This window comes from Monopterus albus, unplaced genomic scaffold, assembly GCF_001952655.1.
Source record: "Monopterus albus unplaced genomic scaffold, M_albus_1.0 scaffold300.1, whole genome shotgun sequence".
Lineage (NCBI taxonomy): Eukaryota > Metazoa > Chordata > Actinopteri > Synbranchiformes > Synbranchidae > Monopterus > Monopterus albus.
The window spans coordinates 350,136-365,672 of NW_018128180.1; the positions used below are offsets into that span (position 1 = coordinate 350,136).

Consider the following 15,537-nt stretch of genomic DNA (forward strand, 5'->3'; position numbering starts at 1 on the left):
TTTTTGTAACCTTTGCCAGATCTGTGCCTTGCCACAATTCTGTCTCTGAGCTCTTCAGGCAGTTCCTTTGACCTCATGATTCTCATTTGCTCTGACATGCACTGTGAGCTGTAGGGTCTTATATAGACAGGTGTGTGGCTTTCCTAATCACGTCCAATCAGTATAATCAAACACAGCTGGACTCAAATGAAGGTGTAGAACCATCTCAGGGATGATCAGAAGAAATGAACAGCACCTAAGTTAAATATATGAGTGTCACAGCAAAGGGTCTGAATACTTATGAGCATGTGATATTTCAGTTTTTCTTTTTTAATAAATCTGCAAAAATGTCAAAAATTCTGTGTTTTCCTGTCAATATGGGGTGCTGTGTGTACATTAATGAGGAAAAAAATGAACTTAAATGATTTTAACATATGGCTGCAATATAACAAAGAGTGAAACATTTAAGGGGGTCTGAATACTTTCCGTACCCACTGTATATTTTACTGATTAACTCTCAAAGAATTTATTGGTTTCTGATCAGAGTGACTGCTGACAGAACAGTTAAGGCACCAAGATTAATCAAGCCTGGCTGTAAGCCTGGTGTGGAGCAGGCTAGCTGCAAAGAATAAATGTCTATGGTAATTTATGTGCCAGTATGTTTGTGAAACCAAATCACAGCTCAGTCCATCCAGTATAACTGGAAATTCCTGGCTTAATCCTAGGTTTTGTGAAATAGCCCTCAGGTGAGAGATCGTTGGGGATGCTTTTAAAACTTTTTTCCCCCTATATTCAGGGGAAAACACACAAAAATACAAAACATACAAACATTTAACTGTGCTAAATGTGTCCTCCAGTAAAGCCTTTTGTGTTTTGAACTTGACCTCTTCAGGCAGCTGGAATGTCTGTCAGGGAGGTGAGTGACGCTCCCGTGAAGATAGAGTGAACCCAATTAAAGAGCCAGTCAGCTGAGGCAGTCGAACAGATTGTAATGTCCTTTGTGATTTTAGCAGAAAAGCACACAGTCTTGGGGGATCAGGCAGAAGAGTGGTACTTAATACAGTCCAAGGTCGAAGTCCCCGGCAGGGCAGCAGGGAAGGCAAGGCAGAATCACAGGTTGGGTGAACAGGCAGGGTGTCGATCTCAGGTTGGCAGTCAGACAAGAGGGAGCAGGCTGGATCACAGGTCGTTAGAGCAGGCAAGGGTCCGGTACCAGGAAAGCAGTCAGGGAAAAATGCTGGAGAGTCTAGACAAGGCATAGAACAACCTGGCAGCTCCTCACAGTATGAGGAACTGCTATGTGCTGTGGTGAACAGGTGTGGGTGATTAGTGGCAGGTGAAACCAATGTGCATGATGAGCTGAATTTACTGACTCAAGATCGTTCCTCCGGGCCATACCCTCCCAGTCCACCAGGTACTGAACACCCCAGCCTCTGTGGCGCGACCTCAAGAGGCAACGCACCGTGTAGACTGGACCCCCATCGAAGAAGCGGGGTGGAGGTGGTGGACCCAGAGGATGGGCCCAATGGACTGGAGTGGACGGGCTTGATTCTGGACACATGGAAAGAAGGGTGAGCACGGAGTGTGCAAGGCAGCTGGAGCCTAACTGCCACGGGGCCTAGCCACTTGGACACAGGAAAGGGCCCCACAAAGCGAGGAGCTAATTTTCGGCATTCAGTCCAGAGGGGCAGGTCTCGAGTGGAGAGCCATACCTTCTGTCCTGGTCTGTACTCGGGGGCCCTGGAGCGGTGTATGTTGGCCCACTTGGCGTAGTTCTTGACTGTCCGGAGTAATACCAGACGGGCTCTCCTCCAGGTCCGGTGGAAGCGGCGTACTAGGGCTGATGCTGAGGGTACCCAGATCTCCGGGTCCAGGCTAGGGAACAAGGGGGGACAATAACCATAGTTACATTCAAATGGTGGTATACCAGTTGCAGAAGAGGGGAGTGAACTGTGGGCGTACTCTACCCAGACAATATTGTCCGCCCACAGAGATGGCTCCTGGCTACACAGCAGTCGCAACCCAGTCTCTAGCTGCTGATTGAACCTCTCTGCTTGGCCATTGGTCTGAGGGTGAAACCCTGATGACAAACTCACTGTGATGTTCAGAAGTTGACAGAACTCAGCCCAGAAGCATGCCACGAACTGTGGTTCCTGGTCTGATACAACGTCCCTGGGCAGGCCGTGCAGGCGAAAGATGTGCTGGAGGAGGACTTGTGCTGTTTCTTTGGTGGAGGGCAACTTGGGTAGAGGAATTTTGGAAAATCTATTGACAACAGTGAGTATAGTGGTGTTACCTCTGGAAGGGGACAGGCCAGTAACAAAGTCCAGGGCTATGTGGTTCCAAGGTCTCGAGGGGATAGGAAGTGGGTGCAGGAGCCCGGAGGGCCGACCCGATGAGGGCTTATTCTTGGCACAGTCCTGGAAGGCTCTGACGTCATTGCGCATTGTGGGCCACCAGAAGCGTCATTGCACAATGTAGCAGGTCCGGGCCACGCCTGGGTGGCAGGAGAACCAGGACGCATGGCACCATTGGAGCACTCTGGATCTCAGGGTCGCAGGCACAAACAGCCGATCTGGGGGGCAAGTGGAAGGACCTGGTTCCGTCGCTTGGGCGGCTATTACCCCCTGTTCAATGCCGAGGTGCATGGCCCCGAGGCGAGCAGAAGGGGGTAGGATATAGGCAGGTTTGTGGTGTTCCTCCTCCTGTAGCTCATGTTGTCTGGACAGGGCATCTGCCTTGCCGTTCCTGTGTCCAGGGCAAGATAATGAAAGTGTGAAGTTAAAACGAACCGGAAGCCAGCGGGGCAGGATCATGGCAATGTCAACATTTTAGAAAATGTTTAAATCCATACATATATAATCTGTTGTTTCTAAAATGTTCTTATTTCTTTCTAATTGTTTGTGTTTGTCCTAATTTATGTTATTCTGTTTGCAAAAATATTTTATTCATTTTGTCTTATGTTCCTTGGTGCTCCTTTTGCATGGCCTTTTGTGTTGTGACTTAATACATCTCACAGCATTATTTTAAGTCTTATTTTATGCAGTTATTTTATCTCATGTAAACAGCATCAATAGGGCATTGAAACTGATCAAAACAGTAAATGCATTTCAATTCAATATAATTCTGTTTGTCATGTGATTTCATTGCATACTGTAAAAACAGAGGGTGTGGTATTTCTCCCTGTCTTTTCTTTCTTCTTCACCAACACACAAACACACACATGCACAGACATGCTGGTTGGCAAGGATGGCTGTCAACATACGTGTCTGTATCTTTTCCTGTTAATACGGTGTAAGGTTACATGGAGGTGGAGTGTCTCTCTTTACTGCAAGCTGATGAGAAAGGAAAGAGAGAGTCTGTGTATCCATGTGTGTGTACGTGCGATGACGTAGCAGCTGCTGAATCTGGTTTGGCAGGATTTTGGAGGAAAGGGCGAGACAGCAGAGACAGTCACACAGAGAGAAACAAGCGGAATACTTTACACTAGATTTTCCTTTACTACGCTAAACTTCACAGTTGTTTATTAATCTTCACCTGCTGGAGTCATCATATTCGGCTTTGGTGTTTGACCAAGGTTTCAGCACCAGGTAAGGTTCTTCTAGTTTGATTTTCACAAAAGACAATGTATCATATCCTTAAAAATAGGACACCGGGGTAAACAAAAGACTGTAGCCAGAGGTGTATTTAAATATAACAGGCTGAGTTACAGGAATGAGTAATTCCACCCTTTAAAAAAGAAACACAATGGGAGTAACTTTTCCTTTTGTAACGACTTCCACACAGTTCTATGTGTGGGAAGAGTTTCAGTATAGAGAAACAATTACAAAAAGCAAAATGTGGTGTAAACTATAAGGTGTGGTAGGCTCAACACAGAGTGTAGTCCATTATAAAGTTAAAACATTCCATACTGATACTCGATGTATATAAACAACTTTTATTTTGTAGCAAATAGTATGTATTTGGTTAAATTAATGAACTATTATGTTTCAAAATTTTACAGTTTGTTGTTCAACTGGGTGGCTGCTAGTAACATAATGATATCCACAGTTTCATTTTGCAGTGGTCCTTCACAATACACAGTTGATAATACACAGTTGAATGTGCCAATGAATGGGAGAGCGTTTATATGGAAGCTCAGTATGTGAGTTAGATGATGTTTACCCATCATTTGGCCCCAAAGCAGGGGGGTGTCAGGCCATGCCGTGACAAATTTTCAGAGCCCCACCATAAGCAACATCACTTTTCAGACCTAACCTACCCTTGCCACAAAGCGTCCTGAACCCTATCCTCACCCAAGCAAAGAGCAGATATGTGGCTTGAAACACAGCATCTGCATTGTATTTACTCAGGTTTAGCAGTGGCTGGCCCGACTGGCTTGTAATGGCAGACACCTCTGAGAGCTGGGTCTGCCCAGCCACTGACACTGTCCTACCAATTCCAATGAGTCTGTAACTATACTATCACCAACACCAATACAAGTTCTGTGTAGTTTCTAGTCCCTCACACTAGCCAACATTTCAACTGCTGTACCAGGCACCAAACATTTCAGATAGCTCACCAAATAACCAGTCAAACTTCTGCTACCTTTTGTGCTGCATGAGAATCCACCCTGTCTTGGTATTCCTTCCAACGAACCAGTCAGACTTCTAATATGTCCTTATGTTAGCTTGCTTATTAACACCAGAATGCTAGCCTCAAGCCTGCTGCCTGCATTGATCATTTTTGTTAATCCTGTCCTCCTATGCTTAGTTTACTTCAGCCTAAGAACACAGTAATCTGCACTGTTCATACATTTATTTTATAGCAGTATTTGATATTTTGAAACACTGGCTGAATGATATTAAAAACAAACCATGTAGATTATGAAAAGGTCAATGTCACAAGGTCATTGATGTTAAAAGAGAAAACCTAAGTAGCAATGGAATTTAAAGTGTTAATGCAGAGAAATCCTCAGTGCCGAATCACTCTTGTTATCTGAAATCTAAATATTTTACTCCTTTCTAAAAAGTGAGTTGCCCTTCATTGCTATATAAACTGTACAGGCCAGAGGATGGTATTACACATCCCATATGGTTTCAGTTTGTCTTGTTTTCCAGTCACGTGGTGAGAGGTAAGAATTAAGGAAGTGATGGCTTCTGTTACAAACTTCTGTCACATTACAAAAGAATTAGCTCAGTAAAGGGTTTAGTGTAAATATAGAGCTAACATTTGACTACAACAAATTGGAACATACAGTACAAATGGTGAAATACTGTAGGTAATTACATACACTTTTAAGTGAATGAACATCTGTTGTGTTTTATACCAACTGAACTGAAAAATATATCTATTACAGTAGAGGAAGAAGAAGATTTCACTGTTAGCCCCATGTGCCCATGGAAAACATAAGAGTTCAAGAGAAAACTATGGCCTGACTGTGTACACTGGATTTTGTTGCAAGAAAGATATTTGCCAAACACACACACAAAACCCAGTATCTAGGCAACAGAAACTCTGAAACCATACATGTGGTAGGAGGTTTGGGATTGAAGTTATATTTATACTGGACTCGTGACATTTGGCTGTTCATGTTATGTTCATGCACATAATTTTGTTCATATGGCAATTTCCAAAGGATTCATTCAACAGCAGCAGTGCTTAATGTTAATACACACAGCGGCTGTGTGGACAGAGTTAACACGGCCCAGGATGTTGCACATAGATAAACAAAGACTGACTAATTTAAAAAAAAAAAGCTGGGCTCAGCTTTAACGCTCTGTGAATGTAGCCAGTGATTAACCCTTCCATCCAAGCATATTACAATGAACTGTGTTTTAAATCAGAGACTGTATATAAAGAATTTAGGCTACATTTCCAATATACACATTGTTTCCTATAACAAGTAAATAGATAAATAAATCAGCAGGCGGTAGTGGCAAACTTTGATGTTTTTGTGGAAATTATAGCAAAGTCTCACAATCAATACAGAGGAGTGAGTGTTTACATTAATTCTACACATAAAGTAATTGCCACTGGCATCATAATGATTTCACATGAGAATTGCAGTGACCATGTTCTAGTTCAACAGTAGTTGACAAATACACACATACTATAACAATGTTTAAAGGTTAGTGTGTTCACTTTATCATTATGTATTTGGACAGTGGCTAAACACGTTATAATAAAGTGTCGCATTAGGCCATAAAATTCCTTTCAAATTTATACAGTTTTAATTGCACATCATTTAATAAAAAAGCATTAGATGAGTTAGTTAGATGAGTAGACTGGTACCACTGTCATGTCTATGCAGTAAATGTGTGGCTGGAGAAGTACATGGAGATAGCAGCCTTTAAGCTTAACTTAGCAAAAACAAACAAAAAAACAAAAAATACTGGAAAAACAAGAACACAGTTAGCTAAAACCTCAGGCGTAAAATTGTTATGTGGTGGAGAGGGACAACTTCTTGCCAGGAAAAGAGTGGAGACTCCTTGTCAAGACATGATCTGGCAAAGCCTGTCCTCGAGTGCTGATGTCATACTTGTTTTTCAACCATCCCTGCCCTACCAACTGCCAAGTACCTTAGATGAAGGTGGAGTGAGGAAAGAAAGTGAATTGGGAGATTTCATTAAACCAAAGGATATGGCTAATCATCAGAACAATTTTTAATAACAAAAATCTCATATTCATTAAGATATTAATGGAGAGTAAAGGCAACAAGTTTGAATTTAGTAAAGTTAATGTAGTTAAAATTGAATATATGTTAATAACCTGTAATGATGGATCACCAGAGGTGCATGGTATTGATGGAAAACTTATAAAGCTTGCAGCACATTATATATTGTAGCTTCTCCTGTTGCACATATTGTATTATAAACCATAGTTTAGATGTTGACATTAATGGAAAATTGCTAGAATAGTGTCAATACCTAAAAACAGGAAATTATCTTTTTCAGGACCAAGATGTTAACCCATTAGTTTATTAACAGCTTTGAGTAAACTAGCAGGGAGAAAACAAATTCAGTCTTATTTTGAAGAATAATTTAAGCATTGTTTCCCAACATGCATAAAAAGAGAAACATTCCACAGCTTCTGGACTGACCCAGATGACAGATCACTAGTTAAAAGCTATAGGAAATAAAAACATTGTAGGAGCAGTACTTTTGGACTTGACTGCAGTATTTGATATTTTAGATCATAAAATATTGCTTAAAAAATTAGAGTATTACAAACCTGGCTAATATTAGAGTATTACAGACTTGGCTAATTGGCATTACTTCAGGTAAACAGTTAAATGATAATAATAATAATAATTAAATAATAGGATGCAAGCTGTTTATTTTAATGAAAGTTATTCTAACATGAAATGATTCAAATGTAGAGTAACACAAGGAAGTTGCCTGGGCCCACTGTCGTATAAAATTTTACAAATGATTTGCCATTAGTTTTGAAGGAATATCACATTGCTGTCAGGGCTGCTCAGTGGCCGCTGCCTCTCCTTCGCCTTTTTCTCGCCTCTGTTCTCTCGACCTGCGGGATTCGCACCTCAGCTGTGTTGCATTCATAATTAGTGATTTGTTTGTCGGTGCACACAGCTGGGGTGCATCCCGCTGATTGTTATTTATACCTCTGGCAGACACTTCGTCGTCTCCGGAACATTAACCAAGTACCGTGTCATGTATGTGTGGATAGAATGCCACGCTGACAGTTTCTGTGCGTTTTGGCTTGACTCTATCACACCACTTATGCGGTTAGCAACAACCTATATACGTGCCTTTGTTTTCCACGCTGACAGTTCCTGTGCTGTGGATTACATCGGGTACACTGGTCTTTTTGTTCTGTCACCTGTCCGTCTTCGTCTTCCTGCCCTTTGGTTTTTGCCGTCAGTCCCATGGTTCACCTGTTTTGATTCCCTCCACCATCTTTACTCTACCCGGACTTTTATGTACCTGGACTTAGTTATGTTCTTTTGATACTTTGTGTTCTTTTACCTGCAACCATCATGTTTTTCCCCCTAGCACCTGGGTCTGCAGACTTGAGTCTAACCTCAGTCCTCCCTCACCCTCCTGGTGAGGGGGGCTACCATAACAATTGCAATATTTGCAGATGATTCAACAATATATACATCAACAATGACAGGTCATGAGTTGATAATAATTCTGTTACAAGTGAGAATTATTATCAGTATTGAGGTGGATAAATTGTAATAAATTAGTTCTAAATGTGTCTAAAACAAGTAGTATTAACTTTGGAACTAATAAGTCATTAAGTTTAAAGCTAACTCTTGATTTCTGTATTAATGGTGTTCCAATTAATCAAGCAGAGGAGAGAAAGTTATTAGTTATCATTTTGGATAGCAGGCTAACATGGGCTAAACAAATAGATAAGATGGTAACTAGAATGGGAAACAGTCTGGCAGACTCGAGAAAATAATGCAGAGGCAATTGTGTTCTCTCTATTATGAAGCCCAGACTCTGCAACGATCTGCCTCTACATATTAGACCAGTCCCCTCTCTTGCTTTTTTAAAAGTCCTTACTACTGTACTTTTATTCACTACCATTTGATCTACTTTGGTCAGTCATTGACCCCTGCTTATTTTTTCAGGTTTTTAAAAAAGATTTCTTCTCTGTTTTCTTATGATGTCTTAATTATTTTGTTATTTTTAAATGTGCTTTATAAATAAACTGACACTGGCACTGACATAATAAAGAAGTATTCTAAATATCTGACAAACAATACAATTAGACTAGTAATACAATCTTTGGTTTTAACACATCTACTGTCCAGCAATCTGGTCAAATGCCACAGTGGGAAACAAAGAAATTACAAGAAATACAAAACAGAACAGCTCAGGTGGCTTTAAACTATGCAATGAGATCTAATGTTGTTATTATTTAAGAAAAAACAGTGAGTGTAGAAACAGGATTTTTTATTTTTGGAAATGTGCCTCTTTGGAAAGAAATTTTCTTTTAAAATATGAGTACTTAAATCTGTTTTTGGAGCTCTGTGTTTATCTTAGTGATCTTTAAGTGTAAATATTATTGTGTATTATGGGTGTAATATATTAGTGTAATGTTCAGGGTGTGTCGAATATAGTAGGGTAGGTAATAGAGTATAGTGTACTATGTCATGTATGTATATTTGTTTTGTATTGTAGAGAAGATAATCAGTGTTGTCACATGTAAGTAGATTTGCATAAAGGACACCAGGAAGAATAGCTACTGGATACAGTAGCTAATAGGGATCTAATTAAATGAACTAACTAACAAACAAACGGGTGCCGCTACATACATTTTGTTACTGTACCTCTGGACAGAGTCACATATCTTACCTAATGCACCTCAAAGTTTCTCACCCTTCAGTGTTTACCCACTGAATTAACTCAAAAATGTTGGTTGGTCATAGTTGGTCTAAAAACACTAGCACTATCTTTTGCACATTTTCATGTGCCAGCATAAATATAAAAATTTATTTCCCCATCTGCTGCTGCAGTCACCTGACATATACCCATTTTCCACCCTGAACATGACATGACTTTATCTTTTTTGGCCTGTGTACCTCTTGTTAAGGTTATTGAAGCATGTTGTTTCATTAGTGAAGAGCCTGGTGACATTCATAAGCCTGAACATTTTCTGAAACACTGAACCAAATCAATATAAGCTTTGCATTTACTGTAATTAGCTGTTTGGAACGATACATTCTAGTGACAAAGAATTAAACTATGTTTCAAAATGTCAACTCTTTCTCTTGGGGGATTCTTAATTTAGTTTGTATGAACATTTTTATACAAGTGGGTCTGATGTAACTATATACTGGCATTTTGGATTGGGCAACGTTTGGCTAATCTTTAACATTGTAAGCGTTATCTGGACCTTTTGATGGAGAGTAAAACATTATATCTAAACACCTATAATTTGGCTATGATCTGTTTCAATCATTTCATACGGATGTGGAAACATAACACACTCTTTATTTTATTTAATTTTTTTATTACCTGTCTTTTACAGTGTGCACTTGTGTCCAGGCCAGTACAGCATCAGGGATGAATTGGTCAGGACTGGAGAGTCTTTTGAGTGGAGTAAATAAATACTCCACTGCGTTCGGGAGGATTTGGTTGTCCATGGTGTTTATTTTCCGCGTGCTGGTGTTTGTCGTGGCAGCCCAGAGGGTCTGGGGTGAAGACACCAAAGACTTTGTTTGTAACACCCAACAGGTAATATCTGTGCTAACACTCCTGAACTTTCAAATGGTGTTTTACTCTTTGGTAGCGTTTCCTACTTTTAATGATAAAACCCAATATTTTAAAGGACTGTCCTAACTGTTTATGGACTTAACCAACTGTCTTCTTCTTCTTCTACTTTCGGCTGCTCCTGTTAGGGGTTGCCACAGCAAATCATCAGTTGGCACCCAACTGATGATTGCTAAACTTGACATGTTTTATGCCGGATGGCCTTCCGGATCAAGTCTAATTTAGAGTCACCAATCAACCTAACCTGCATGTTTTTTGAGTGTGGGAATTTCTTCAAATTTGGTCAGTGACCTCACATCTGTCCCACTGACTGGTTGGCAGAGGCATACAACTGCAAAGCACTAATTCTAGTTTTAGTTTGTTTTTATACTGGTCCTTCTTTCTGGCATGAACTTAACAACCTACTGTATGCTTTTATTTGTTTTATCCATACAGTATTACAATCTTTATTCAAAAATTAATTGTGAAATTATTTTGTATCTATTTTACTTTGTTTGCAGCCTGGCTGCACCAATGTCTGCTATGACCACATCTTCCCCATCTCCCACATCCGACTGTGGGCGCTGCAGCTGATCTTCGTTACTTGCCCATCCCTCATGGTGATAGCTCATGTTAAATATCGTGAAGGGAAGGACAAAAAATATGTGGAGCTACATCAAGGCTCTCATCTGTATGCTGACCCTGGCAAGAAGAGAGGTGGGCTATGGTGGACCTATCTGCTTAGTTTGATCTTCAAAGCTGGATTAGACACATCATTTCTCTACATTCTGCATCGGATATACAATGGATATGACCTGCCCAGGTAGTGCTGGTAACCTATCACATTACAAATTAAAACTGTGATGTTCTGCTTTTGCTATAATCTGCTCTACTCTTTTGTAGGTTATCCAAGTGTTCACTGGACCCATGCCCCAACACTGTTGACTGCTTCATTAGTCGTCCAACTGAGAAGAAAATCTTCATGTTGTTCATGGTAGTATCCAGCGCACTGTGCATCTTCATGTGCATCTGTGAAATGATTTATCTCATCGGCAAGCGCGTTGCCAAATTGTCAAGGATCCAACAAGAGAACCTCCAGCGCTCTGATCAGTTTGAGCTCACCAACGGTATGGGTTGTAGGACAGATCCAACAACGAAAGGCAGCCAGCTGAGTTTAAGCAGGAGGGAGAAGACCAAAGAAAATAGCATAAGTACACCACTGTAGGACCCAGAGTTTGTTTCTGATCGGTATCCACCCAACAGGAACACAAGTTACCTAATAATAAAACTGTCAGCTGAAAATAATAACAAGGCTGCTCCTGTGCATTGTGAACTTGTGACCCAATGGAACATCCACTATTCCTGATCCTCCACTGGAAAGATCACCAACAACAGGGGCATGCAAAGAGCTTCTCAGGGGCAGGGGTTCAAATTTTAGAAAAGAGGCATTTATCAGTGCATGGCTAATTTGAATTTTTTTTCAGTATTACAATTATTAATAATAAATACATGTACCAATCATTATCTCCATGGTAGAGATGCACTGACTGGAAATTGGCAGATTTCAGATTTTTTTTTCCAAGTCTGGCCTACTGATTCCAATTTTGGCAGATTCCAGTTTTCTTTCTTTCTGAGAACTGTAAATGACAGCATACACAGACAATTTTGTAACTTTTCTTGAATGAAGCAAAGCAAAGCAAATTTTATTTATATACCATCTTTCCAAACCCAAGTTACAACGTGCATCGCCGTAAAATAAAACCAAAGAAAACGATGAGCAAGAGCAACAAACACAAAGAATTTTAAAGCAAATAAAGCATAACAACATCATGTAAACATCACATTAATAAAATACATGGGTAATAGGGCTGATCAATAAATTTTGAAAAATTCAATACATTTTCATCGTCATTGCAATATGTACATATGCAATAAACACATCACAAAAGACTTCTTGAAATGCCATGAATAAGAAAAATAATTTCATTACACACGCCACAGTTTTTCCCATACATTGAGTTATTTATGGTGGGCTGCCACAATATCAACATTGACTGCCACACATTGATTTAAAATATGTTAAATTTTGTTTCAATGTAGTGCTGTGAGTAGCACATGTATTTGCTCTGTTGCTCCGTGCACATGATGACAGACTGTCTGTAAACAGCTCCTCCTTTCCATGGTTGTTTTTTAATTCAATGCTGTCAATCGTGGAGCTCCAACTCTTCTAACGTATTATTAGAAGCTAGTAAGACTAGCTAAGCTAACGTTAGAATGCAGCTGTTGCCGAGGTCAACACTCTATATATAAAACACGTGAGAAAGCTGATCAGTTCGATCAGTGTGATTAGTGATCCAGTTGATTCCTTTTGAATATTTACTGGCTTCAACCAGTGCTGCTGAAGCAGCAACAGAGAAGAGACACATGTAGGAAGAGAGCAGCAGCCATGACACTGCTGCTAAGGGAGAGCTAGTGCAGAAGGAAGAGGTCAGGTGAACAGCACATCAGAGGGAACCTACTATAGTATTTACTATATTCAATTAAAAAAAGAAAGCTACTACTTACTTTCCTTTTAAATTGCTGTTTAATTTACATTTATTTAATTGAGTTGTTGTCCCGCAAATATTTTTATTTCAAAAGATGTTCATGTGTAGAAGACAGTATTCTAAAAGCAGCAGGGGGAAAAACTGGAATTTCTTATGTATATAATGTCTTATTTTATATTATTAACATTTTTGGAGCTTTGTGTGGAATGTATCAGATTTGGATTTTTTTCTCTGCGTTTTCTTTTTTTTTTCTAATGCAAACAAAAGAAATAAACATGAGAATACCAAAGAATTTGTGATCATAATAATATTCTGAGAGAAGTAGTGCATTATCTGACATGCAAGGGTACCAATATTTTTGCCCATGACTGTATATCTCCACAGGTATATAGTATTGTCATAAGAATTGTGATACCAATGATATCGGTGACAACCACACTGATGTTAATAACCAGGTTTAGATTGTTTTAATACAAAGTTTGGCAGAGTTTTTAAATACCATGGTACGTCAAAAATGTGTATTTTTTTCACAGCATATATTTTGCCTGGGCGGTATGATGGGGCAGCGATTAGCGCTGTTGCCTCACAGCATGAAGGTTTCAGGTTAGAGCCCCGGCTGACCTGGGGACTTTCTGTGCGGAGTTTGCATGTTCTCCCTGTGCCTCTGTAGGTTCTCTCCGGGTACTCCAGATTCCTCCTACAGTCCAAAGACATACAGCTTAGGTTGATTGGTGACTAAACTGCCCCTAGGAGTGAGTGTTATTGTGTGTGGTTGTCTAAGTGTCAGCCCAGCAAGAGACTAGCAACCTGTCCAGGATGTACCCCACCTCTCGCCCAATGTTAGCTGGGATTGGCTCCAGCGCCCCACTGGGACCCTTGTCAGGAATAAGCGCTATAGATAATGGTTGGATGGACAATTAATACATAGGCTAGTTCTGTCCACCAGAGGGAGCCAAAGACCAAAAAACTACCATGATGTATGCAAAAATCTGGCAAGGAATTTATTAGGGCAGGGGTGCCCAGTACTTCGATCGCAAAGGTAGTGTTGGTAGCTTGCTTGCCATTCAAAAATAAATTAGATGTTAGCCTATCATCCAACTTCCCTATGGCAGTTGCCACTTGATTTATGTTGGCTTACTGTTTACTTGCCCCTTGCTGTTGCCTTGCATGGGGATATGTACACGCATATTATTTATATATATATACATACATACATACATACACATACAGTATATAGTATTTTTAGTGTAGGTAGATCATTTTGACTTGGTCATTTGAAAAGTAGCTCACAAGGCGACAAAGTGTGGGCACCCCTGTATTAAGGGTTTGAATTATGTATATTATTGTATTCTATGCGTCCGACATTTCCTATTGAATTTTTTGCATTTTGTATTTATAGCGGGATGTCCACTGTTTATTTTATTTTCTGTTCTATTGTTATGTGCCCATTAATCAAAGATCTAATAACATATCAAATATAATAACATATTTCATTTATAATTGTGTAAGAGGGCCTATTGTTGTCTTGCTTTCCCTGTAAATACTCCTCCACAAGTCATTTGGATTCAAGAGCTGAAAGGTTTATTTGTAATGTACACTGGTAATGTGTAGTGAAAAGCAATATCTTGTGTCACTTTAATAATCTAGGTAAGTTAATGATGGGACAATTATTTTAAACCTATATTTTAATCTAAACCATGGGTGACTCCATCATTTTTTATTTAGTTACGTGTGAATTGCTTAATTTGTTTAACTGACTGTTCTTGTGTATGCATCTTGAAAACTACAGCTCAAAATAGTTTCCAGTCTAGTCCCAGTGTGTTTATGTTGTGAATCACAAGGCAGAACACAGACAGAGGGGATCAAACATTTATTTACCCTTATTAAAAGTTACAGTAAAACCATTAACATCTTCAAACAATAGCAAAATGAAGAGAACCAAAAACAGTGGCCAAAACATATTTACAGAGACAGTTTGCAGATAAAAAGCTCACATTTTGTACACAATCCCAAACCCCGCATCATTTACTTAGAAATGTGAACACTGCAATACCCAAGCTCGAATGTGGTTTTAGCCAGAAAAAGAATCAAAATGCACGAAGACAGTTCTTTCTCAACATCCCCATCTCAATTTTCACTTGTTTATACATGACAAAATACTTGATATATCTGGGGGTAAAATGTAGGAATGTAGAATTCTAAAAATGAGTAAGACTTGAAAGGCTGTGTCCATGTAACAGTCACTGAGTGAAGGAGATGGTCTGCTCCACCCTGCGACCATGACCATTTGTAGATCCCAAAAAGATGAGAAAGAAAAGTTAAATGTTATAGGGCTGCCACGCTGTTTAAAAGGATGCTTCTCCGTGAACTGGGAAAATAAGTCAGTATTCCTGATTCGCTTCACATCCAATCCATTACCTTCACCACACGCCAGTCCCTGTGTGTACCATGAGGGAGCAACACAAGCCGACGCTTTCGTCATGAGAGGGCCCGGTGAGATTCCGTCTGTCGAAAAACTAATAAAAGGCAGTGAACTGGTGTTTGAATCAGCAAATGTGATATCCTTTGTTTTCTTTTGGAGTTTTTACTTCAAGAACGTGGCATGAGTCTCATATATATATTTATATTTATATACTTTAATCTCGGAAAATCAGTTCAGGTGCCGTGGCGTGCTGCAGTCACTCTGCCTTGGCCTCATTCTCTGCTGCGGGTGGCGTGTCCTCAGCTGGGGCAGCGGCCTCCTCAGCAGGGGTAGCCTCTGTGGATGGGGGCTCCTCCGGCGGCCTTGGTTCTTCCCCAGCGGG

At 40.0% G+C, this 15,537-nt stretch overlaps 2 protein-coding genes across 3 annotated transcripts in view; one reads left to right on the forward strand and one right to left on the reverse strand.

Annotated features, from left to right (window-relative positions):
* Window positions 1-12,929, forward strand: part of gjb9a (gap junction protein beta 9a) — a 16,203-nt gene extending 3,274 nt beyond the window's left edge. The window contains exons 1-4 of one of the 2 annotated variants that reach the window (XM_020623462.1): window positions 3,205-3,569; window positions 9,967-10,172; window positions 10,709-11,010; window positions 11,091-12,929. In XM_020623462.1, the coding sequence (XP_020479118.1) occupies window positions 10,002-10,172; window positions 10,709-11,010; window positions 11,091-11,412 (795 nt within the window). In that variant the 5' untranslated portion in view covers window positions 3,205-3,569; window positions 9,967-10,001 and the 3' untranslated portion in view covers window positions 11,413-12,929. Of the gene's footprint in view, window positions 1-3,204; window positions 3,570-9,966; window positions 10,173-10,708; window positions 11,011-11,090 lie in introns of those variants that run through there. The other variant, XM_020623463.1, reaches the window with a different exon arrangement.
* Window positions 12,930-15,411: 2,482 nt separating this feature from the next.
* Window positions 15,412-15,537, reverse strand: part of LOC109973677 (MARCKS-related protein-like) — a 1,962-nt gene continuing 1,836 nt past the window's right edge. Inside the window, 1 exon segment of the mRNA XM_020623445.1 lies at window positions 15,412-15,524. Within this exon segment, the coding sequence (XP_020479101.1) occupies window positions 15,412-15,524 (113 nt within the window).